Genomic DNA, 27,137 nt, shown 5'->3' with positions numbered 1-27,137 from the left:
AGCGCGATTCATGCACATCCCAGCTGCACTGCCTCGATGTTTATAAGCAGTTATTTCAAGTCACTCAAGTGAAACGATTTCTATGAAAGGATCGAAAATCATTTTTCCCCGCAAACCTCTCCCCCTCCATTCTTTGAGAAGGGTTGAAAGCAACTCCACAATCAAACAATTCTCAATGAGCCCGAGTGGTTGGAGGAGGAGATATAGGTGCAGAGAAAGGGCGGGGCTCACTCCATTCAAAAGGGATTAACAGCAAAGGAGCGAGCTGGAAGCGAGGTAATAGAGCTAATGGATCACTTCATACAGATCCCCTTTCACAATCAGACTTCTTCCCAGTTTTTATCAAACGGTTATACCCCGCTTTTAAAAGCACTGAGCGCGTTAATTTTCAAAATACATTGTTAATTGCCTATTTTCACTTCATATTTCCATAAAACTAATAACTGGGATAAGGATATGAGGAATTAATTCCCATTGTACACGAAATGAAAGTATTGTAAATCTAGAAACATAGTTTAAAACTATATAGGGAACAAAGGGCTAAATATTTATTTCCTATTCAGGTGGCGCTGAGAGCTGACATCTCAGTGGTTAAACTTGTGCATGGACTGTATACATTTACTTTGGTTTTGTCCCACAATAATTCACCTTACATCATTACTCTCTGGGCAGTCGATGCACTGGACATTGCATACAATCACCTCCTTCTGCAACATTTAGTTAATACATAGGAAACAACGCTGATTCGAAGTGGCAGAATTTATGCCGCATGATTTCACATTCATGGAAACCACACACCTGAAACCCGTGAGAAAGTGCTCCTCTGGGAACCAAGCCATCGACTGTGATTTAAATCAATCTAAACAAAATGAAATTTTATGCTATCCGGGGGCATATGGATGAGGTTTGAAAGCATTATTGATAAAAGTGCATTAAACACTCGGGCAGAGGTAAGGAGGTGGGCGGGGGGAGCTGGTCTGATAGGCGATCCCCTCTCTTCAACCTCAAACCTTTCTCACTTGCAACCTTTCTTGTCATATTACTTTGGTCTTTGCTCCTTTGGTTCCTACTAAGCTCTGACAATGTCTTTCTATACCTTTTACCTCTTCCGTTCACCCTCACTGTTGAAACTGCTGAAATCAAGGTTCGTTGTACTGTTTACTTAAACTCAATCTACCTCAGAATGGCAAAACTGCAAAACTCCTTGCACTGCTCCCTGCAATCTTCAGGTTTTTAAAAGCCAACAATGTCACCTTGTCAATTATTCCTTTCAACCTTGGTTGTGTCTTGCACATGGAACTTGGGTCTTTCACTTTGGTTTCTTAATTTAAAGAAACACATTCATTTTAATAATTGGAGGCAAAAAAAACCCTTCAGTTTGGAATGCTCCAGCTCGATGGTCAGTACAGAAGGTTTACCCAGAATAAAATCGCTATGCTGCCAATACGATCATCTCTGTCCGTCAATCATAGCCCCTGATATTGCTATAAGATGCTACTTTCTAATGTGATATTTTTACTGGGCAAAAAAACGTTATCAATTGCTGTAAAAAATAACAGGTTAGACCGCAGAAATTGGAGTACAGAATCGATACTGAAAATAATATTTAATTTGATAGATTTCCTTTCTCTTTTGATTTGGGTGCTTATTGGTTGAGTCGGTCTGAAAAGGGGGTCCTTTTGTTCGATCCATTTTTTGTTGTTGCTGACATTGAGGCAACCCAGGGTCTCCTTAAGGGTTTCAATTGAAAGAGGCAGAACGGGTCAGAATCAAAATTTGGACATTGAATGTTGGGTGAAGTTGTCTGTAATAAAGGCGAATATTATACTTTACTAGTAAGATTATTTAAGCTTTCATATGGCTCCAGATATTTTGACTTCAAATATAAAACGTGCAAAAGGGAATGTGCATTAGATCGTGATACACGTGCGGGTTATCGGGATCAGAGTAATGTATTTGGTTCGGGGACTGATGTGTTTGGCGAGCTACACAAGAGCTCTGACAGCTGCTAAGATTTCTCTTCTGGTGGACAGCGTAAAGAGCCCAGTTACTACTTGCAGACTTTCAGAGCAGAAAATACATTCATTATTCGTCACAACTGAATGAAGACACCACAAACTATACACGTTTAAAACTAAAATAAAAACAGAAAATGCTGGAAATACTCAGTCGGTCAGGCAGCATCTGTAGGGAGAGAGAAACCGTTTCGTTAGAATTGCAGAATGTCCCATCGAAAGCCTCTCGACCTGAAACGTTAACTCTGTTTCTCCCTCCACAGATGCTGCCTGACCTGCTGATTATTTCTAGCATTTTCTGTTTTGTTTCCGATTTCCAGCATCCGCAGTATTTTGCCTTTTATATACATGATTAAAACGGTTAATACAGCAAACCGGTCAAGCTGTTCTCATTGCACGTTGAAGTGGAGATTGCAAATGAAGGATCTGCACTTTGTCCAAATATTCCCCTGACTGCAGAGTGGCTAGTTCCACGGACAGTTGACCCTTCGTGTCTCTCAGCTTATTTGCATTATTTTTCGACAGCCGTATATAAAACCCCACTGTGTGTTTTACAACTATTAACACACATAGAAAACTCATGAGCAGCAGATACCAAGGGACTCAACCAGATTGACAGCTGCCCTGGATAAATCAGAGACCCGAGAGTGGACTGGACATAAACGATGCGAAGGACAAGACAGCGAATTGGCTGGGAAAGGTAACCGTTTATTATTACTTTTTAGGAGCAGTCCATAATGCCCTCACCCATTAAAATGTTTGAAGAGAGGGATGTGTGAAAATGCCTCTACAATTCTGCAGTTCTCTTTAAAGCGGTTTGTGGTTTCACAAAATCTTTTTTTTAATCATAACGTTTTTATCACTTTTCACTCACCTGAAAAAACTCCAGTTTTGTAGCTTTGGCATGCATTTTAAACTCTGCAGTAACTTGAGTTTCTTTCTTGACACAATACTGCCTATTATGTGAAGGAGTGAAGGAACCAACTTTAAAACCAGTTCCACAATCTGGCCTAACATTTTACAGACCGCCGACCGCCACCCAATTTACTCGGGCCCAGGTATTATTCGAGATTAATAACTGGGTCAGATTAGTACCAGAGTTTGATGATGGATAATTTGTACATGAGATATGCCAACAGTTACCTCGTTGCATCAGCCAAATCAATACTTCATTGTTTTTACATTGAACATATTTATTGTTTTATCTCTATTGAAATATATCCCTAATCACGAGTTTGGCATTCAAAGTAAAACTTTGCTCACATCAGATTTCGGGGATTAAGATTTACCAGGTTCATGAGATATTTCAAAATAGGTTTTATTTCAAATTGGAAACTGCAATTCCAAAGTTTAAGTGGATAGCTCCCTAAATCTCAAACCAGTGCAACTTTGATACATGTTCATGATATTTGAGTGTGCAAACCTTACATACAGGAGACACCTGTACATACTGCTGCACCACATTTTTCTTCGTGATTTTTAAATTTATTGATCAGAAGGTGAAGGATGTTTGAACTGAGGAATAGAAGATTTTTTATTCCTTGGACTGAGAATTCTGTATAGAATCATAGAATGATTGCAACGCAGGAGGCCGTTCGGCCCGTCGTGTCTGTTGTTATGACCAAGGCAGGAGGAGTGCATTGTCTTTTCTAGTTCCACTTCTCCACAGGTCACAACATCTATTTTAAATGTTTACCCAGTTACCGAAAAAGTCAATCATATACTCTTCTCTTTATCCCAGAATAAAATACACCAACCAGATTTATTTAATAAACAACAAAATTATCAGTTTATTATAAAACAAGATTTATCTAGTAATGAAGGAAAGCATTGACACACAGATTGAAATATGGAAGTTCCATTTTTAAATACTACCCCCCCCCCCCCACCCCCAAACAGACACACACACACACTGGTTAAAGAGAAAAAAATAAATAAATTTTCTCTGCAGAGCTTTTACAAAAAACAGACAAAAAGTACTTTGGCTAAATACTTGTTAATTCTTGAAGAAGACAGAAGAGATATGTAGTGTCCCAAAATGGCATACAGTCTGGCATCCGAGAACATATGGACAGGTCACTGGGATCTTTTCTGGAGCAGTGCTTTTCAGGCGGCATTGAGAGTTAATCTGGCAGGCTTTCCAGGAGCTCCTCAGGAAAAACATGGCATCAGGGGTTTTTAGCTCCCACACACTCAATACACAGCGTTTTACAGAGACTGGAAGAAGGAGGCAAGCTGGGTGCTTCGCTCTTGGCAGGTTGATCTCCAACTGCTTTCAACACAGTCCAAACCCCAACTGATTGAAAACAATACCTTAGAAGCCAAACAACTCCTGACCTTCATAAATCGTGACATGTCACTTCTCTGTAAACATCTCCTCCTGTTGCTTATTGAGCTTAAGACATATGACTTCCAGTAAAGGTTGTTTTCAAACAAGACCTCTCAGTGACTCTTGTTAAAAAAAAAAATCCATGGGAGTCTTTTCAGTTTTCCCAAATAAACCAATGGCTATGATTCTAAAATACGAATCCTCAAAAAATATTAAAAAGTGAAAGCAATTTCATAACACCATGCCATCTCTCTGCAAGAGCAACTCACCTAATTCCACTCCCCTGCTTTTTCTCCATAGCCTGCAAATCTTTTCTCTTCAGTTAATTGTCTAATTCTCTTATGAACACCTCGATTGAATTTGCCTCCAGCAGACTCTCAAGCAGAGCATTCCAGATCCTAACTACTCGCTGCATAAAAAAGCTTTCCACATGTCGCCATTGCTTCCTTTGCTAATCACCATAAATCAGTGTCCTCTGGTTCTGGATCCTTTCACCAATGGGAACAGTTTCGGCTTATCTACTCTCTGCAGACCCCTCATGATTTTGAACACCTCTATCAATTCTCCTCTTAACCTTCTCTTCTCCAAAGAAAACAGCCACAGCTTCTCCAATCTAAACAGAAAACTGAAGTCCCTCATCCCTGGAACCATTCTCGTGAATATTTTCTGCACCCTCTCTAATGCCTTCACATTCTTTCCTAAAGTGTGGTGCCCAGAACTGGGCACAACACTCCAGCTGAGCTGAATCATTGTTTTATACAGGTTTAGTATAACTTCCTTGCTTTTGTATCCTATGCCCCAACTTACAAAGCCCAGGTTCCTGTATGCTTTATTAACTGCTTTTTCATCCAATCCTGCCACCTTCAATGATTTGTGCACATTTTTGGGCTGGCCACTTTAAAATAGATAAATATATATATTGTCATGCAAGGTCTTCACCTGCCATGAATGAGGCACATTAATTCTGTCGTGAACATTGATTTTAAATTGTTACTGGCGTGAAGAAAGGACTTGTTAAACAGATCACCCGTGGCTGGAAAAGACATTTGCATATTAACAGATGGTGATTGGAAGGACAAAGGACCATTCCCTGACACATTCAACCCACAATAGACTTTTGATCAGATGTTCAAGGTGGGCGAGCTCGCATTCCAGGTTGACTGCTAAGATGGCCGAATACACAAACGGACATGGTCAAACCAGCTAGTCACATGGGTAATAAAAACAGAAAGTGTTGGAAAACTCAGCAGGTCTGGCAGCATCTGTGGAGAGAGAAGCAGAGTTAACATTTCAGGTCAGTGACCCTTCTTCAGTCACATGACTAACCTGCTGGGCAACCTGAGTTTTTTTGAATTGGTACAAACAGTTTGTACAAAAAGCAGAATGCTTCTGGACTGAGAAGATCTCTCCTGGCTGGCTCGCCACAGCCTCTCCTGTCTGCCTGCTCCCATCTCTTTCTCACAAGCCTCTGAATCCACTGAAGACACATGGACCCTAAAAGAGAAAAGTCTCCTACAGCAAACAAGGTTTAAGAAGAATATTGGGCCCCAACAAAAAGATCTACATACAATCAAGGCCTCTACAGTGAGCTCGAAGAACCGTAACACAGAAAACCTCCTCAGATATTGTCTCAAACTTTTCCACTTTATTTCTTCTGTTTTCTTTCTGTCTCTATTTACATGTGTGTATCGTGTGTGCATGCTAGCGTGGGTGCGCGTGTATCCGTAGGCATTAACCAAATTAGAGTTTAGGTTAAGTTTAATAAATTTCAACTTTTCTTCTTTAAACCTATGAAAGCCTGTTTGTGCTGGTTTCTTTGCCTTATAATTGGAAAGTGGTAAACAAGGATTCACCAAGGGGGAGCTAAAAAACACAGTGTGTTTAAAAATAAAACCCTGTTATGATAAAACACGTGTGTTTGAAAATAAAACCCTGTTACGCTAAGACCAGGTGAAGGCTGAAAAGGAACCCTAGACCTCTTTCTCACCTGGTCCTAACAATATGTATATAATATATATAATATAAACACATTGCAGTGAGACTCAAGAATCCCATAATATAATAATATTGCTACATGTCAGTATTTGTGTTGCGGTAATAACTAAATCTAAATTTTTAGAAATTCAAAATGATCAGTTTATATCATTACTTCTGTGTTTCCTTAGGCATACAGTATTTTCTTCCTTCCCTATATATCTTCTATTCGCTTCCCCCAGCCAATTTGCTACCCTCCTCTCCTAAAGAAAGTGACATATGTTTGGACCATCTAATGCCTTGCCAGGTCACTCCTTCATGCACAAACCCATGCAATGGGTGTTAGCAATTCTGTGAGCATCACATCTAAGCCCAATCTTGTCCTCACATTCTTGCATTTTACAGCAGGGGTTACTAGGTAGTAATGAGAAGTGGGAACCTTCTCTGATTTGCCCCTCTTTCTAGTCCATTAGCACCACAGCCAACAGTAGTGAATCGAACTGAGATTAGTTAATTCTGCATAGACTGGGAGTAGACCCGTGAATTCTGGTCTGAGTTGCTCAGAACCACACCAGTCATTGCATTTACCCATAGAACCATTAAGAGAACCTTTTATTTCAGATGCACATCCTCTCCTACCTTTTATTTTTACATTTCTTTTTAGCAATGTTGGAAAACATCAGCATGATTAGAGAGAGGAAATATCCATTTAATTTACACAAAACTTCAAATGCAAATGTTTTTTATAGTTTTTTTATAACTTGACAATCAACTTTAAAAAATTAAAAACCAAGTATAGTATACTGAATCCAAAGATCTACTTCCCCTAAAAAATACACAAAATAACACGCAGAAAGATTAATGAGCTGATCTACTGTCTCTGTGCCAAAAGAAGTTTCCTCTTCAAATTCTAGACTGTTGTTCCTTTCCTAGAGCTCTGTAAAAGAAAGAACCTGGTATTTATGTAGTGCCTTTGATGACCTCAGGTTGTCCCAAGGTGGTTCACCCCACAACCTTCTGACTCTAAGGCAAGAGGGTTATGACTGAGCCAAGGTTGACACTGAGTATGCTGTTTATGCTGGCTGGCAGTCGATATATAGGCAGCTACAAAGGCAAGGAGGTGAGTGCTCTTGTAGCACTTTCAAAATCCATAAGGGAATTTAACTGAGTTGCTGAAGATCCAGACTCCAGCAATGCAAAACAATGCCAATTTGCTTTCTTTGTGCTAGATTTAAGTGATTGGCAGGCAGACTGTCACATGAGAAGTCAAGGTGCATGAAATTCAGAAAAAAATATCTGCGCAATCAGGAAAGTACAACTTGAGGATTTTTCCCCATGCAACATCCCAAGGCACTTAGTGTGATCCATGATGGCTAGGGTTTCAGTTAGGATGATACAACCAACATCAATGCCTTTGTGCTAGGGAAGGGGATAAAATCTACTAGATGTCACATAGCTGATCACTATTCAGAGCAGAAGGATACTGGGTATGTACTCAAATTGGCAGGATGTGATTAGTGGTACTGGAGCCGTAGCTTTTCGTTATATTAATAGATGGATGACAGAATAGAGAGCCACATATCAAAGTTTGCTGATGATTCTAAGTTAGGTGGCACAGTGAATAGTGTAGATGGGAACAGAAGTTTTCAGTGGGACATTGTTAGATTAAGTGAGTGGGCAAAACTGTGGCAGATGGAGTTCATTGTGGAAAAGTATGAGATCATCCACTATAGACCTACAAAAGATGGATCAGAATTTTTTCTAAATGGCAAGAAATTTGGAACTGTAGATGAGCAGAGAGATTCAGGGGTCCAAGTACAACAATCGCAAAAGGGTAGTGAGCAGGTACAAAAAATAATTAAAAAGGCTAATGGAATGCAGAAATAAAAACAGAAAGTGCTGGAAAATGCTGGAAGGTCTGGCAGCATCTGTGGAGAGAGAAACAGAGTTAACGTTTCAGGTCTGTGACCTTTCATCAGAACGCATGGATTGCAAGCCTTTATCTCAAGGAGGCTGGAATGGAATGAGATGGAAGTTATATTGCAGCTGTACAGAGCTCTGGTTAGACCCCAGCTGAATTACTGCATTCTGTTCTGGGTACCTCAGGAAGGATTTATTGGCCTTGGAGGAGGGCACAGGTTTACCAGATTGACACTGGGGCTAAAATGGTTAAATTATGAGGACAGGCTGCACACTTGAATATAGATGGCTAAGGGGTGATCTAACTGAAGTATTTAAGATGACTATAGGATTTGATAGGGTAGAGAAAACTATTTCCTCGAGTGGGAGAGTCTAGAACAAGGGGCGTAACCTTAAAATTGAAGTAGCCCACTGAGGAGAGATGTTCAAAAGCACTTCCTAAACAGAGTAGTAGAAATCTCGTAAGCACTCCCCCAAAAAAGCTGAGACCAGATCAATCGAAAACTTAAAAACTGGCTTTGATAGATTTTAGTTATTGGAAGATAATGAAGGTTATAGAAAGAATGCAGGTAGGTGGAGTTATGATCCAGATCACGCATGATCTAGTCGAATGCTGGAACTGGCTCAAGGGGCTAAATGTCCATCACCTGTTCCTGTGACTCCGGCTGAAGAGTGAGCATGTGAACTGTGGGTCGGAACAGGGAGGGGCTATTCCCCAATGGTTCAATGGACTACCATTACTATCAAGACTTACACTTGAACAAATTTATAGAGGACAATTGGCACCTGCACATCATCAAGCCAGTGTTTTCAGGAGGAAAGAGTAAAACATTTTTACAAATTGATTTGACAATAAGTTGCCAAAGAGCAACCCATTGACGATGACAGTATAAAGGAACAAGTTGATATGCTTTTGCAGAAAGAACTAGGAACTGAGGAATAGGAAGAAAAGGTGAGGCTGAGATCTAAGAGAAAGCATTAGGCTTGATTGGCCTACTGGTTTTCTCCTGTTCCTAAAAAATCATATATGTGTTTTTGAACATCTCTCCTCAGTGGGCTACTTCAATTTTAAAACCATGGTAAGTCAAGTGCAATTAATATGGATCAATTCACTTTTCAACAATTTAATTCTAAACTTTGCAGTTTGATAGCATACATGGCGCAGTGTTTAGGACAGAAATTCAGGATCATTGTAGAATCTAGTCCTTCAAGGTAGAATGGCTGTACCATGCCATATTTTGTAGTGAGGTATGGTATAATTAAGACTGGGGCCCAGTTTATACATGGCCTCAACAGAGGGATGTCAGGTGCTGTATAAGGTGCATGGCTGCTGCTGCAGATGGATGTGTATGACAGTTGCACAAGGCTACCACTACAGAATTCACTGCTAAATTTCTACTTTTATCTGCTAACATATTCCTGATCCCTGCTTCAACCCCTGACTCTGATTTTTCTATACTTTTTCCTCCAACATTGTTACAACTAAGCCCAATGCAAAATTCATGAGCAATGCAGATTGAAAGTTTTGAGCAAAAGATGCAGGGGGAATATGAGGAAGCACATTTTTATGCAGAGGGTGGTAATGACCTGGAACTCACTGCCCACAAGTGTAGTGGAAGCAGAAACTATCAATGACTTCAAGAGGAGGTTGGATGGCCACCTGAGAGAAGTAGGTTTGCAGGGCCAAGGGGATCGAGCCGAAGAATGGGACTGACTGCATAGCTCCATGGAGAGCCGGCATGGATTCGATCGGCCGAATGGCCTCCATCTGTGCTGTAAATTACTCTATATCTTGTCTTCTCCTTAGACGCTTCATTGACTTTACCAACATCAGTTTCCTGCTTGAATCTCCCATTCGACTGTATTCCCTTTCATGTTGTAGCTCCTTTACTCGGTTTTAAGTCTTTCAAATGTTTTTTCAGTCTGACATGACCATTGTACATTACTTAGCTTCGTTCACCTCCATCCAGCACTTTTTAAATCATTCACAGGATGTGCCAGCATTTATTGCCCATCCCTAATTGCCCTCAAGCAGGTGGTGGTGGGCCGCCTACTTGAACACAACCGAGTTGCTTGCTGCGCCATTTCAAAAGGCAGTTTACAACACATATAGGCCAGACTGAGTAAGGCTGGCAGATTTCCTTCCCGAAAGGGCATTAGTAAACCAGATGGTTTTTTTTTACAACAATCCTGTAGTTTTGTGGTCACCATTACTGAGACAAGCTTTTTGTTCCAAATTTATTTAATTTAAATACCCCAGCTACCATGGCAGGATCTAAACTCATATCTCTGGATCTTTAGTCCAGGCATCTGGATTACTAGTCCAGTAACATAACCACTATGCTACTGTACCTCTATAGCATCTTAAAATCTGTATGCTAGCTATTAAACACAGTAGCTGTGTCTCTGTGTTAAAATAATTACTATATCTGTACTCCTGGTTGCCATATCTGTACTCTTGGCCTTCCCTTTTGCCTGCCACTCCCCCCCCCCCCCCCCCCCCTTGTTTTGGTCAATTCTATAAAGGGCTCCCCTGTCGAAAAAAAGTCGAAGCATTACTCTGTCCCTTCGCTTTCTCATGCTGATGGACCTGCTGTGTATCTCTAGAATTGTGTTTTTATTATTGACCACTGTACTGACTTCCTTATACTGGACCTCGGGAATTTCGCTGTAGGGTCATTGTTCATAACCAACAGTTCAAATATATAGAACATTTTCACAGAAACACTATAGATCCGTGAAGTTTTGAAGCTGTGATTTATTTATTTTCGGGGAAAAAAACAGGAACATTAAGACATTTTTGCCTTTTAAATCATAAGTGTTCACACAGTGCTCACTCCCCAAAAGACAAGGCTATTATTAAAAGTTCAAATATTTGAAGGAATAACATTCGGTTTTCTCCCTTTCGGTGATAAATGGCTGATATTACTGCAGAGAAATGATAAAGGAGCTCGTGATACAGGGACTGGTGCTAATGTTGGACGGAAACATTTTTCACATTAAGATAAAATAATGCAATTTTCTTGGCTACTCCCAGAGCTTGTGTCAGTCACTGGTCAAGCGTTTCAAAACACTTACTGTTTATTGACATATTAATTACTGATTATACCACAATATGCCACAAATCACAAGCACTAAAATCGTTCCAAGCGAACTGCAGAGCGAACCAGAAAGAAATAAAATCAATCCTGTGGAAAATTCAATTCAGTCTGTACTTGACGAACTGCGTGTTGGTGTAGAGAAACTGGTTGTAAATTTCTTTGATATATCCATTTAGATCATCCAGGATTCTTTGTATAAAACAATACATCATAACTGTAATACTACAAGGCTACATAAGTTCGGTAAAAGTCAGCCATGTGTGAAATTGCTAGGTTTGGCTTCACCATGAGTGATGACCAAATTATTGATTAGGGGCCGCAATCATTTTGTTCTTTTGACAAAAGCAATCCGACGGCGCAGGCAGCTCCCTTGTTATGTGAAGGGTTACTTTTGAGTAATAACAGGATTCCACACAACACAAAGTTATCAGTGAAAATTTTTAAAGCAGAACCCTGGGATGGAATAGGATAGGGGAAAACCCCGGTCAGGCTTTAACTGTTGTACATCTACAAAACTCCAGAGCTACAAAATATTCAACAGATTGCATGTCTTGTCGCTTTGTGCTTCACATGACAATATTCTTCAATAAACTTTACTAAGAACCGTTTGGAAAAACAGCAGCTGCAAGGCATTCATTGCAGGGGCGGAAAATGCCTCAACAAGTTAATATTTTTAACGTGGGTAGATAACAGGGAATCTGGAGTCAAACCGGAAGGGAGATTTCTTTACCAATCTACTTGTTTGCCGGGAATCAATTGCTTTCCTGGGAAGAACTTTGACTTCCAAGACAGAGCAGCCCTGAATCCTGGCTGTCAGCCGCCGACTCTGGAATAAAAAGACAGAATTGGAAGTTATGTGGCCAGCACTCTCATTTCCACACCATTTCACAAATTCTAGTCACATTTGCACATCAAATGTTTCAGCCAGCGCATTCCTATGTGTTTGTTTAGTTTTTGTGTTGGCTCCTTTTGTAATGCTAATTCTGGAAGGGTATCCCGCCTCTGTTCTATGGAGTTCTCACTTCAATAGGTACCCTGTTCAGGAGAGCCCTCGTTTACACACCACATTTGTTTAGCCACTGGATTAATTCTCCATACTCCCGATAATATTTGTTTAATAGGAATTAGCGGATTAAGGGCACAGTTTGCTTTTTCCCAGAGGGATTCCCATCAGCATGTTTCACTGATATTTTCCGATGTGGGAATCCTCTTCCATATCTCTGCTGTGAGACTGCGGTAGATGCACAGTAATTTTTCAAGAGCATTTATTTATTGAAATAAACCCATCTTGGCCTTTGTGGGTTTGTTGTTGGTTGGTAAGCAGAAATTAGTGCAGAATCTACAACATTATTTCAAAATTAACTTCATTCACACATTCCCTTAATTTCAGTGAGGAAGTTAGCATCGGGCTGAACCAATACTGCCTTAACTATTATGGTGACAACTGCTGTACCAGTGGTCCATCAAATGCTAGATACTTTGGATGTTGAGGAACTGTTGAGCAACACCAGGTGACCGTGTATGAGACGGTCAGGATATGGTCTTTCGAGATTCAGTGTAGTGTGAATACTGCTGACATGTCACTTACGCCGATCGTCACCAAGGAATTATGCAAAGAGGCTGCACCTCAACAAGGGTGCAATCTCAGCCTTGTGTTGGATCCTAAAACCATACATCTCTCCCAACACAACATAAAGTTGCCACCATACTCAAGTCCAGGAGACATCACTTTCATCAGCATACAGTTCATCACTTAGGTACCGCCTCTTCCACCATGTCACAAGGTACACCAAGTTCAGCAGCACCAACTGGAAAGGCCTACCTAGTTTTATCAGCTGTGTGGCATTCCCTGAATGCAAAGGCAGCACTGATTCTGCTCAACCACCTACAAATGGTTATCATCCCTTTTATCAACGGTGTGGGGTGGGCTTGCTGCTCCCCCAATGTTAAGATGGTACATGACCACTGGCAAAAAATAAGAAGCAAGTTAATGTTTGTTTTCCAGGGAATGCACATGCTTAGAGGGAAGTTGTGTGATGCATAATTGTTTCAGAGAGAAGAAAGAATGCAAGATGGGGGGCATGGGTTAATCCATTCCAAACATGGCTGTCACCTCAGCAGAATCCCATTATCCTGTAAGAAAAGGCTCATGACAACACAAACATGTGAAGCATAAATATAACGGAAGGAATTATTGGCTACAAAAAATATTTCCAATGTTTGTTTGAATTGTTCTGCCTGCAGTGCAATCTAGTGGGACTTGGCAAAATAATTGTAATATTTAACATGTTGCAAAATACTACTTGAGAGATACACATTCTTGCAAAAGAGTGCCAATAAGGCAGGTTGTAGGAAGAAAATGAGAGGTATTCTGAATGTCCCTGTAGCACACGAGCCAATGCCTCATAGGGAAACAGGCAGTACAGGTGGGGCAGGTACAATATTAAGTGTTTCTTTTTAATGTTAGATACCAACAATTTATTTGTACAAACATTTTACACTTAAAAAGTTTTGACTGAAAACTTTATGTTCAATGTTTGCTTTTATTAATGTATGTGTAACATGATGCATGGCTGTTCTGCCCCTTTGTGCTTCCTGAACTTATGTTCCATGTTCTCCCTCAGGAACGTCTCCTAAGTGATCCATCGAAAGGTTTGAGGAATTCCTGAGAGGATTGTGAGAACCTGCTTGTGATTCTGTGGATTACTTATACTGTACTGTATACTGTTGTATACTGCACAATGGCAGTTTGATGCACAAGCCGCTTGCTACATAAGACTGAAATTGTGTGGTAGAATCTGTTACTGTATCCATCTTAGTTTTTGCATTGAGACAAGCGACTAACTAGCTCACTGGTTAGTAAAGGATCCTGTGTTTCATCAGTGATACTTATGACATTGGAATCACAAAGTGACTAACCAGATGATGCTGTAACTTCATCTACCATCGCTGCCTCTTCCTCACCCATGATCATTCACTCCTCTTGCATTGCTTTGTCAAACTCATTATTACATTTAAGTCTGTCAGGTCTGTTTCAAGTGATATGGGTGATGCAGAGTGCTGAGATGCGTGTGTTGTAATCCTACAGTAGTGGCTTGCTTCTTTGAAATTTGTCGGTGTTTGAAAAAAGCTGTCACAAAATATGCATGTGGGCAGTGTTATTGTAACAGCACTTTTGTGGCTGAGCACAAACGTTGCTTTAAATCTGATCAGGTGAATGTATGCAATTATCATTGCACATCAAAAGGGAGCATCGTCATTGCCAAAAACTTCAGCATCCCCTAGGACCTATATGACCTCTCAGCCCAGAGTGACCTGTGACCTGCTTATAGCTTTTATCTATTGTATGCCAGTGCTGGCTTCAGCATAGAGGCACTTATTTAAGGTCATCTTCAAGATCACTATTATCTGCAAAGAAAGAATAGTACGCATTACCTGAAGTGTAAACTTTGTGGTGAAAAGCAAACTTATACTGCTGTGCCGAGTTGGGTGAAATATGAAATAATTTGCGAGTTGAAGAAAAGTATCTCTATGCAAGATAGCGAAGAAATTTTCTCAGCTGCTAATAAGCAGATACATCCTTTCTAACTTGTTGCAATAGTTCATAAATATTCTCATGACCTCTTGTGCAAGTTGATGGTTAAATTCAGGTTAACAACACTCATGTATGAAACTATTGAGGGCAATGTTGCTGACTTTTCCAATCTCCCTGTACAGACATTCCTTCCAGTGTAAGATAATTGAATGTAACCCAAATGTAATAATATAAAATAATTACTGGCCATATCCATATATAGCCATGTGGATAACTGATATTGATTCTCATTGCTTACCTTGGCACAAATCCAATACTTCCATACATCCCTGCTAGCACAGTGGATTGTGGAGACTATATTGACCTCCCAAGTGGTTACCTCATATGCGTTGTGGATCCCTTATTTAGAGGGTTACCATAGAGGGTATGGGTATCTTCTCCTAATGCCATCTGAAAGACCCCATCAATAAAGGAGACCTTCTCACCTTAGTGCCTGAGCTTAAAAAAAGAACTGGCATTTAAAGCAAAATCAGTGCACCAAGCGAAAATTAAACCACATAGGATCTGACCAATGCATTATACAGCAACAGTATTTGACTTCTTCTGATTTAGATTCTCACTCTCTGCTAATGCAATTTGTAGCCCAATTTAAATTACTATAGCCAAGCAGTGGGCTGAGTTTCACAGATTTTTCATTTGCTTAATTGCAGTGCTTTTGGACCCTTTTTCTTCTATTTATTCATGCAAGGGATGTGAACATCATGGGCAAGGCCAGCATTTTTGACAATTCCTCGTTGCTCTTGGGAAGATGGTGGTGAGCCACATTCTTAAATTGTGCAGTCTGTGTGGTGAATGCACTCCCATTGTGGTGTTAGGTCGGGAGTTTCAGGATTTTGACCCAGCGACAGTGAAGGAAAGACAAAATATATCCAAGCCAAGATGGTGTGTGACTTGGAGGGGACCTTGGAGGTGGTGGTGTTCCCAGACACCTACTGCCCTTGTCCTTCTAGGTGGTAGACGTTGCAGTTTTGGGAAGTGCCATCAAAGATGCCTTGGTGAATTGCTGCAGTGCATCTTGTAGCTGGTACACACTGAAGCCATTGTGTGCCAGTGGTGGAGTGAGTGAATGTTTCAGGGAGTGGATAAACTCCTTTGTTCTGGATGGTGGTTGAGTTTCTTGAGTGTTGTTGGAGCTACATTCATCCAAGCAAGTGGAGAGTATTCCAACACATGTATGATTTGTGTTTTATAGGTGGTGCAAAGGCTTTGGGGATTCAGAATGTCAGTCACTCACCCAGAATATCCAGCCTCTGACCTGCTGTGGTATTGATATGCCTTGTCCAGTCAATGGTGATACCCACGACACTGATGGTGGGAGATTCGATATTGGCAATGCCACTGAATGTCAAGGGAAAGTGGTTAGAATCTCTCTTGTTGGAGATGGTCATTGCCTAGCACTTGGGTGGCATGAATGTTACTTGCCACTTATCAGCCCAAGCCTAGATGTTGTCTAGGTCTTCTTGCATGCAGGCACTGACTGCTTCATTATCTGAGGAGTTGTGAATAGAACAAAACACTGTGCAATAACCACTAAACATCCCCACTTCTAATCTTATGATGGAGGAAAGGACATTGATGAAGCAGTTGAAGATTGCTGGGCCTAGGACACTACCCTGAGGAACTCCTGTCGCGATGGCTTGGGACTGAGATGATTGGCCTCCAACAACCTCAACTAACTTCCTTTGTGCTAGGTATGACTCCAGCCAGTGGAGAGTTTTTCCCTTGACTTCCCCATTTGATTTTAGTTTTACTGGGGTTTCTTTGTGGCATACCCATTCAAATGCTGTCTTGATGTCAAGGGCAGTCACTCTCACCTCACCTCTGGAATTCAGCTCTTTTGCCCATGTTTAGACCAAGGCTTACTGAAGTCTGGAGCCGAGTAGTCATGGCACAACCCAAACTGAGCATCGGTAAACAGGTTGTTGGTGACTAAGTGTCGCTTGATAGTGTATCGATGACACCTTCCATCACTTTGTTGATGATTGCGAATAGGCTGATGGACCGGTAATTGGTTGGATTGGTCTTGTCCCGCTTTTTGTGGACCAGACATAACTATTCAATTTTCTACTTTGTTGGGTGGATGCCACTGTTGTACCTGTACTGGCTAGAGGTGTGGCTAGCTCTGGAGCATAGCTCTTTAGCACTATAGCCAAGATGTTGTTGGGGCCCACAGCCTTTGCTGTGTCCAGTGTGCTCAGCTGTTTCTTGCTATCACATGGAGTGAATTGATTTAGCTGAAGATTTACATCTGTGACAGTGGGGACCTCAGGAGACCAAGATCCATTCAGCATTTATGGCTTCAGCCTCATCTTTTGCACTGATATGCTAGGTTCTGTAATCATTGAGAATGGGAATGTTCATAAAGCCTCCTCCTTTGCTTAGCTGTTTAATTGCCCGTCACCATTTATGACTTGGTGTAGGAGGACTGCAGAGCTTTGATATAATCCGTGAGTTATGGGATTGCTTAGCTCCATCAATAGCATGCTGTTTCCGCTGTTTACCATGCGTGTAGTCCTGTGTTGTAACTTTTCCAGGTTGGTGCCTGGTGCTGCTCCTTGCATGCTTATCTACACTCCGCATTTAACCAGGGTTGGTCACCTGGCTGGATGGTAATCTCGCAGTGAGGGACATGCCAGGCCATGAGATTACAGATTGTGGTGGAATACAATTCTACTGCTACTGGCAACCCACAACACCTCATGGATGCCCAGTTTTGAGCTGCTAGATATGTTCTGAATCTATCCCATTGAGCACAGTGGTAGTGTCACACAACTTGAAGGAGGGTGTCCCTAAGTGTGAAGACAGAACTTTATCTCCACAAAGACTATCTGGTGGTCACTCCTATCAATTGGCAAATGCATCTGCTGCAGGTAGATTGGTGAGGACAAGGTCAAGTATATTTTTCCGTCTTGTTGGTTCTCTCACCACCTGCCACAGGTCCAATCTGGCAGATAGATCCTTCAGGACTCAGCCAACCTGGTCAGTAGTGGTGCTACCAAGCCACCCTTGGTGATGGACATTGAAATCCCCCACCCAGAGTACATTCTGTGCCCTTGCCACCTTCAGTGCTTCTTCCAAGTGCTGTTCAACATGGAGGAGTACTGACTCATCAGCTGACGGAGGGCAGTAGGTGATAATCAATAGGAGGTTTCCTTGCCCATGTTTGACCTGATGCCATGAGACTTCATGGGATCTGGAGTCAATGTTGAGGACTCCCAGGACCACCCCCTCCCAATTGTATACTGCCACTTCTGGTGGGTCTATCCTGCTGGTGAGACACTACATACCCAGGGATGTAGTCTGGGACTTTGGATGATAGGTACAACTCTGAGTATGACTATATCAAGCTGTTGCTTGACTGGTCTGCGGGACAGCCCTCCTGATTTTGGCACGAGTCCGCAGATGTTAGTGAGGAGTCTTTGCAGGGTTGATTGGGCTGGGTGTGCCATTGTCATGTTTGAATCCAATGCCTAGGTTGATGCTAGGTGGTCCATCCAGTTTTATTGTTATTATACTTCTTTATGGCACTTTGATATAACTGATGGCTTGCTGGGCCATTTCAGAGGGCAGTTAAGAATCAACCATATTGTTGTGGGTCTGGAGTCACATGTAGGCCAGACCAGGTAAGGATGGTAGATTTCCATTCCTAAAGGACATTAGTGAACCAGTTGGTTTTTCAAAATAACATCTTACTCCTTATCTATCCTATCCTTATCTAAGGGAGTTGGGGTGCACACTCAGTTCTATTTTGTGCTTTCCAGATATAATTGCAGGCCACACTTCACGTGATCCATTATTGGATTAGCAGTTTTTATATCCAATTCTAGGTGATTCAAATTATCCTGCATTTTGCACTGTTAGACTGATTCCAAGATTGGCAACTTGCACAGCAGCTCAATGTTCACAAATGTCACATTTTGCCATCTAAGCTTCAGGAGTTTCTGATTTGACGGTCCAGGCAAAGTGGAAATGCAACCAGAGTGACATGACTTTATTGACCTCCCAACTGACTATTTTCCACAGCTCCTAGATCCTCTGTTTTGCAGTTTGGTTGCCCTCCATTACTATAGATGGTCTGGAACCCTCTCTTCATGCATTCCACACTATTTTGAAGGATCTTTGGCAGCCCTGTAATATAATTGGGGTAACAAATTTCCCTCAGTGTAATTACTGTTTGTGATGTGTTGACTTCTACCGTTGTGAATGTAAAGAATAGGAAGCCTTAATCTTTGTTGTGTAGCCATCTGTGGTTATATTTTGTTCTGACTTAGATGGGATAGAAAGCCACACATCCAAGTTTGCTGATGACACAAAGATTACACAAACTAGGGCTGTATTCCCTGGAATTTAGAAGCCTAAGGGGTGATTTGATTGAAGCTTTCAAGATATTAAGGGAACAGATAGGGTAGATAGAGAGAAACTATTTTTGCTGGTTGGGGAATCTAGGACACGGGTGTATCTAACAATTAGAGACAGACCTTTCAGGAATGAGTTTAGGAAATTCAAAGGGTGCAGAAGTTTGGAACTGTCTTCTGCAAATGGCAATTGATGCTCGAACAATTGCTAATTTTAAATCTGAGATTGATAGATTTTTGTTAACCAAAGGCATTAAGGGATAAGAGGGCAAAAGCGGATATATGGAGTTAAGTCGCAGATCAGCTGTGATCTCACTGAATGATTGAACAGTTTCGAAGGGTTTCCTGTTCCTATGTGTGGAAAGTTAGGAGGAAAGAACAATTTCTATAAATGTCCCCATTTAGTAGAAGAATTTTACACAGGTAAAAAAAAACCTGATATTTTCTCAATCATAAGGATCTCAAAGGGGCAGGTTTACATCCTCTCATCAGCTACTGAAGAGTAAGAAGGTTATGGGTTCAAGTCAGACTCCAGGATTTGAGCACAAAAATCAAAGCTGATATTCCAGTACAGTACTGTGGGAGTCAGAGGTGCTGTCTTTTTGGATGAGACGTTAAACCAAGACCCTGTCTACCCTCTCAGGTGGAGTAAAAGATCCCATGGCGCTATTTCAAATAAAAGCAGGGGAATTATCTCCAGTGTCCTGACCAGTATTTATCCCTCAATCAACAGCATAAAAAAGATTATCTGCTATTTGTGGGAGCTTGCTTTGCAGAAATTGGCTGTTGCATTTCCTTCATTACAGCAGCGACTACACTTCAAAAGTACTTCATTAGCTGTAAAGTGCTTTGGGACGTCCTGTGGTCATGAAAGGCACTATATAAATGCACGCCTTTCTTTTATCACCAAGGTCAAAGCTGCTATGATTTGATGGCCTGGAATTTGCGGGCAATTTGACGACGAACTGTCAGTGTTCACCATCATTACCCGTCTGAATCTAACCACGACTTCAGGATTTAGTGCAAACACAGATTAACATGAATATCCTGAAGTTTCAGTCTGTCATTCACTGCTCCGCCACAGGCTGCACTGTGGATGTGACCCCACCCCGAGCCAGCATATCGCTGTTAGAAACCCCATAGAAAGTTAAGCCTTGTTCAGTGAGGTGTAACTGGGTTTTTAATGGTGATCTGAGTAGTAACTACCACTAAACAATTGATCTGACTCTAGAAAAATAGTTTTATATTAGTGGACTGCTGTTAAATGTTTCCATGATGAGTAATTACTAGATTTTTAAAACTAGCTTTTTAAAAATATTTAATTTTTTTGATTTTTCAGCTTCTACCTCAATCCCATGTGTATGCTCCAATCTTCATTTTGCTCTCTGAATTTATTTTTTTAAATGATATAATTATTAGTGCTTTTTATTTCCTGGTTGGCTGTCTGTGAGAATTCTTTAATATGATTGGCTACTTGGACAACTTAATGACATCACTGCAGCTCGTGCTGGGAATCTCCATTAAATTGTGCTACAATCAGTTGCATGTCGAGAGAGGTTAAGTTTTCTCCAAAGAGATCGCTAGATCTCTCAGCACAGCTTTCTTTGAGATCAGCAGGCAGTGCCCTTATAGAATCATAGAATCATAAAAAGTTTAAGGCACAGAAAGAGGCCACTTGGCCCTTCGTGTCTGTGCCAGCCAAAAAACGATCCACCTATTCTAAACCCACCTTCCAGCATTTGGTCCATAGCCCTGTAATTTACGGCACTTTGAGGTGCATATCCTTTTGAATGAGTTTCTGCCTCAACTACCCTTTCAGGCAGTGAGTTCCAGAACCCCACCACCCTCTGGGTGAAAAAGATTTTCCTCATCTCCCCTCTAATTTTTCTACCAATCACTTTAAATCTACGCCCCCAAGTCAGTGACCTCTCTGCTAAGGTGAACAGACCCTTCACCTCCACTCTATCTAGGACCCTCAAAATTTTGTACATTTCAATCAGATCTCCCCTCAGCCTTCTCTGTTCCAAGGAGAACAACCCCAATTTATACAATCTTTCCTCATAGCTGCATTTTTCTCGCAACATCCTCGTAAATCTCCTCTGTACCCTCTCCAGTGCAATTACATCCTCTCTGTAATGAGGTGACAAGAACTGCACACAGTACTCAAGTTGTGGCATAACCAATGAGTTATACAGTTCCAGCATAACCTCCCTGCTCTTATATTCTATACCTCGGCTCATCAAGGAAAGGATTTCATATGCCGTCTTAGCCACCTTATTGACCTGTCCTGCTACCTTCAGGGATCTGTGGACATTCACTCCAAGATCCCTTGCTTCCTCTACACTTCTCATTATTTTCTCATTAATCGTGTATTCCTTTGCCATGTTTAACCTCTCCAAATGCATCACCTCACACTTCTCCAAGTTGAATTCCATTTACCACTTTTCTGCCCATCAGACTAGACAATCAATATCTTCCAGTAGCCTACAGCTATTCTCCTTGCTATCTACCACACAGTCAATCTTTGTGTCGTCTGCAAACTTCTTGATCATGCCCCCTATATTTACGTCCAAATCGTTAATATATATTATAAAAAGCAGGGGACCCAATACTGAGCCCTGCGGAACGTCACTGGAAACAGCCCTCCAGTTGCAATAACACCCATCAAGAATTACCCTTTGTTTCCTGCCACTGAGCCAATTTTGTACCAACCTTGCTGCATTTGCCTGGATCCCATGGGATTTTATCTTTTTTAACGTGTCTGCCATGTGGCACCTTGTCAAAAGCCTTGCTAAAATCCATGTCGACAACATCAACTAAACTACCCTCATCTATCTTCCTTGTTACTTCTTCAAAAAATTTGATCAAGTTGGTCAAATAAGATCTTCCCTTAACAAATCCATGCTGACTTTCCTTGATTAATCTGTGCCTTTGTAAGTGACAGTTTATCTTGTCTCTCAGACTAGATTTCAATAATTTGCCCAATACTGAGGTTAGACTGACTGGCCTGTAATTATTCGGTCTATCCCTCGCTCCGTTTTTAAACAGAGGTACAATGTTAGCAGTTCTCCAACCTTCCGGCAACACACCTGTATCCAGTGAGGGCTGGAAAATGATGGTCAGACCTTCTGCTATTTCCTCTCTTGCTTCTTTTAATAGCCTGGGGTACATTTCATCAGGCCCTGTGATTTATCAACTTTCAAGGATGCTAATCCCATTAATACTTCCTCTCTCCCTATGTTTATCACATCCAATACTTCACACCCCTCTTTCTTAACTACAATATCTGCCTCATCCCCTTCTTTTGTGTAGACAGATGCAAAATATTCATTAAGAGCCATACCAACATCTTCCGCCCCTACATATAGGTTACCTTTTTGGTGTTTTATGGGCCCTACTCTCTCCTTAGTTATCCTCTTACTCTTAATGTATTGATAAAACATCTTTGGGTTCACCTTGACTTTACTTTCATTCCCTATCTTTGCTTTCCTAATTTCCTTCTTGATTTCATCCCTCCACTTCCTATACTACTCTCAGCTTTCTGTAGTATTGAGTTCTCAGGGCTTTGCCGCTGATTGCAAAATCCAGGCTAATATATTTGATTTAAAGCAATAAACTTGGAATAAAAAAAGGTCCATCAAGCCATCTCTGGTGACTGCTATCCAGAACCTTACCATTGTTGCCATTCCTTATAAGCAAGACTATGAACATCAAGAGGACATTTGACTGTAGGGTACATTACAGCTTTGACAGATCCTGTCTTTGCCCTTATACATACATGCATTTTTCAGCACCACACAGTGCTATCCTCTACTTAATTAATTGGATGGAAGGCTAGTTGGTTTTCAACTGCACATTAAGAATCTCCTACAGTATAGTAATTGTATACCACTGGGCTTGTGTACAGCGCAACCAGTTTAGAAAACTAGCTTGTGCTTGGTTCTTCACCCTGGCCTGCGAAATGAGTAAGTCTTCAAACACATGTACATATTCACAATTGCCTCCAATCTCTGATTCCAAAATCTCTACTGATCTTTTTGTTTTGTTGCTGCCCTTATCTGTATTCCTGCCCCTACTAATTTGCTTCCCAGGCCATAATCGCAGATTCCCTGCTGTTCCCTTCAGAATAAGATCCTGAAGGGACACTGCAAAGTTAATGGGGGAGATAGTGGGTTACATTCCCCAGCTGTGGAAAACCAGTCTATTCTCAATACTGAAAGCAGTGTAAAGATGAGAAATGCAAACAATTTAAACAGCTAATTGAGTTAAACAAAAGCAAAATACTGCAGTGCTGGAAATCTGAAATAAAAGGAGAAAATGCTGGAAATAGTCAGCAGGTCACCACACTATAGGAAGGATGTGATTGCACTGGAGAGGGTGCAGAGGAGATTCACCAGGATGTTGCCTGGGCTGGAGTATTTCAGTTATGAAGAGAGACTGGATAGGCTGGGGTTGTTTTCCTTGGAGCAGAGAAGGCTGAGGGGGGACCTGATTGAGGTATACAAAATTATGAGGAGCATTGATAGGATAGATAGGAAGGAACTTTTTCCCTTAGCGGAGGGGTCAGTAACCAGGGGGCATAGATCGAAGGTAAGGGGCAGGAGGTTTAGCGGGGAGTTGAGGAAAAATTTTTTCACCCAGAGGGTGGTTGGAATCTGGAACACACTGCCTGAAGGGGTGGGAGAGGCAGGAACCCTCACAACATTTAAGAAGTATTTAGATCAGCACTTGAAATGCCACAGCCTACAACGCTATGGGCCAAGTGCTGGAAAATGGGATTAGATTGTATGGGTGCTTGATGGTTGGCGCAGGCGCGTTGGGTCGTAGGGCCTGTTTCTGTGCTGTAAAACTCCATGACTCTAGGTCAGGCAGCAGCTACGGAGAGAGAGACAGTGTTAATGGGCTGAATTGTACTAGCCCTCTGATGTCAGGGGTCGTGGCGTGGGGGGCACAGAAAAATTTTCCAGGAGAGGCTCGCCACAACCCCTGACGCCAGGAAGGCCCTACCGCATTTTACCGGCGGCGGCGAGGCCTTAATGCTGCATCCCCCGCACCCACCCCGCCACTCGGCGGCGGAGCCTTAATCTGAATATGCAAATAATATCTGAAGAATAAAGAATAATGACTTACCTGATAGCGACAGCCATCCCACACTGATATTCCGGCCTTTGGCCGGAACGCACGTGTCTTCGGAATTCTGTTTGGAATTCTAAGGCGTGACACTGGTGGGGAGAGGGGAGGCGTGCAATTTTCAGGGTGGGAGGGGTGCAGAAGCGGGGAAAATTGTTTCCATTGGCTGAGGGGATGGTGGGAAGGGCTTGAAGGGAAAAGATTATAAAGTTTGGGGGTGAAAGGTCAGTAATGGTTTTCGGGGAGAGAGGGAAATAAATATTTTGCTTGATCATTGCTGGGGTGGGGGGTGGGGTTGGTGGAAGAGGGGCTTTGATGTTTAATTGACTGTTTTTATTTAAATAAAAGTGCTGTTCTCTTTAAAAATTTAAATTGCTGGTAAGGGCTTGATGCCCTTTAAAAATGGCGCAGTGCCTGCGCGGTGGTGCTGGACTCCATTGCCGGGGATGGAATGGCTGCCCCCTCTACATCATCAGGGTGGCTATTCCACCCCCTCCATTTAAATGAGCCCCCATGTGAAATATTGCTGAGGTTCAGCGGCGCATAGCCAATAAAATGAAGTCCAATGTTTCAGGTCAATGACATTTCATCAGAACCTCTATCAAGTAAATGTGCTTGTAAAAATCAGCTAAGATTAGACTAGTGTTATGGTTTTCCTTACTGGGACCATATGGTTTGAAAGATGCAAAGGGAATTCAGCATCTGAAAGGCTAACTACTTACCTATGCCAGAAAAGACAATCATCAGGTATGCATAAACCTTTAGACTGTTATTAACACAGTGGAATATTTAAGAGGTCCTAAACAAATTATTTTGGGAAATGGGGGTGAAATGTGCACTACACCTGGTCTAAGTGCCCAGAAACATTGGCCCATGGCTGTGTACTGTGCTGAGTTCACTGCTTGGGGTTGGCACAAATTTCAGCCAGGGGTCCCACTTCTGGTTACTTTCAAGTGATTCTGCTGGAAAATGCAATTGTGTCGATGCTGGCTAAGGAAATAATCAGGGTCAGCTTTAATTTACCCCTGCACCCCCGCATCGACAGGCCAACCAGTTAACCTCGGTGATGGAAAAGCTTTTAGAAACAATAATCCAGGACAAAATAAACAGTCACTTGGAAAAGTGTGGATTAATTAAGGAAAGGCAGCACAGATTTGTTAAAGGAAAAGTGTGTTTAACTAACTTGATTGAGTTTTTTGATGAGGTCATGATGAGGCTAATGCAGTTGTACATGGACTTCCAAAAGGCATTTGATAAAGTGTCACATAATAGGTTTGCCAGCAAAGTTAGAGCCCATGGAATAAAAGGGACAGTATTGGCTAAATGACAGGAAACAGAGAGTAACAGTAAACAGTTGTTTTTCAGAGTGGAGGAAGGTATACTGTGAGGTTCCCTAGGAGTTGGTACTAGGACCATTGCTTTTCTTGATATGTATTGATCTAGACTTGGGTGTACAGTGCACAATTTCAAAATCTGAAGATGACACAAAACTCTGAAGCATTGTGAACTGTGAAGAGGATAGTGATAGACTGCAAGAGGACATTAGATGGGCTAGTGGAATGGGAAAACGCATGGCAGATGCAATTGAATGCAGAGAAGTGTGAAGTGATTCACTTTGGTAGGAAGAACAAGGAAAGGCAAATCATCTAAAGGGTACAATTCTAAAGGGGGTGCAGGAACAGAGAGACCGGGGGGTATATGTGCACAAACCATTGCAGGTTACAGAGCAGGTTGAGAAAATGGTTAAAAAAGGCATATGGAAGCATGGGCTTTATAAATAGAGTCATAGAGTTCAAAAGCAAGGAAGTTATGATGAACCTTTATAAAACACCAGTTCGACCTCAACTGGAGTATTGTGTCCAATTCTGGGCACCCCATTTTAGGAAGAATGTGAAGACTTTAGAGAGGATGCAGCAAAGATTTACAAGAATGGTTCCGGGCATCAGGGACTTCAGTTACATGGATAGATTGAAGAAGCTGGGGTTGTTCTCCTTAGAGAAGAGAAGGTTGAGAGGAGATTTGATAGAGGTGTTCATAATCATGAAGGGTCTGGTTAGCATAGATAGAGAGAAACGGTTCCCATTGGCGGAAGTGTTGAGAACCAAAGTATACCAATTTAAGGTGATTGGCAAAGAAGCAACGGCGACATGGGGAAAAGCTTTTTACACAGTGATTAGTTAGGATCTGGAATGCACTGTATGAGAGTGTGGTGGAGGCAAGTTCAATCTTGGCTTTCAAAGGGAGTTGGAGAGAAAAAAAATTGCATGGCTTTGGGGAAAGGGCGGTGTTTTGGGACTAGCTGAGTTGCTCTTGCAGACAGCCAGCACTGACACAATGGACCAATGGCTTCCTTCTGTGCTGTAACCATTCTATTATTCTATGAGTTTGCTATCCTGTCAAAAGTCATTGTCTAGTGGTCAATTGAGCATGGCATCAAACCCCAGACAGTGTCTATGGAACCGTATCCAACCAAGAGGTGCCTTCAGGAGATGAGGGGAGAACAATGGGAAGATAGATCTCTTCTATAAAACAGAAATACCAAGGTATTTATGCAACAAATTGAGGTCAACTGTCCGGAATGCAGATCAGTCAACCAGTCTGGCACTTTTGATCTCAGCAATGTTCAAATAAAAACAAGCTTTCTCTTATCACTCTGTTGATCTTTTTCTAACTCCTTAGTTTTTTAATAATCTCATCTATAGCTGACCTTGAACTTTA

The 27,137-nt window shown here is 41.6% G+C and overlaps 1 protein-coding gene across 1 annotated transcript in view; it reads right to left on the bottom strand.

The window, feature by feature from the left end:
* Window positions 1-27,137, bottom strand: part of LOC137373217 (uncharacterized) — a 68,569-nt gene that overhangs the window by 4,698 nt on the left and 36,734 nt on the right. The window contains exons 8-12 of the mRNA XM_068038073.1: window positions 12,100-12,165; window positions 6,958-7,042; window positions 2,890-2,971; window positions 2,166-2,184; window positions 1,211-1,321 (exon numbers count right to left, since the gene is read on the bottom strand). Coding sequence (XP_067894174.1) covers window positions 1,211-1,321; window positions 2,166-2,184; window positions 2,890-2,971; window positions 6,958-7,042; window positions 12,100-12,165 — 363 coding nt within the window. The remainder of the gene's footprint in view (window positions 1-1,210; window positions 1,322-2,165; window positions 2,185-2,889; window positions 2,972-6,957; window positions 7,043-12,099; window positions 12,166-27,137) is intronic.

The sequence above is a fragment of the Heterodontus francisci genome, chromosome 8, assembly GCF_036365525.1.
Source record: "Heterodontus francisci isolate sHetFra1 chromosome 8, sHetFra1.hap1, whole genome shotgun sequence".
NCBI classification, from domain to species: domain Eukaryota; kingdom Metazoa; phylum Chordata; class Chondrichthyes; order Heterodontiformes; family Heterodontidae; genus Heterodontus; species Heterodontus francisci.
This window is presented reverse-complemented; position numbering and strand designations above follow the sequence as displayed.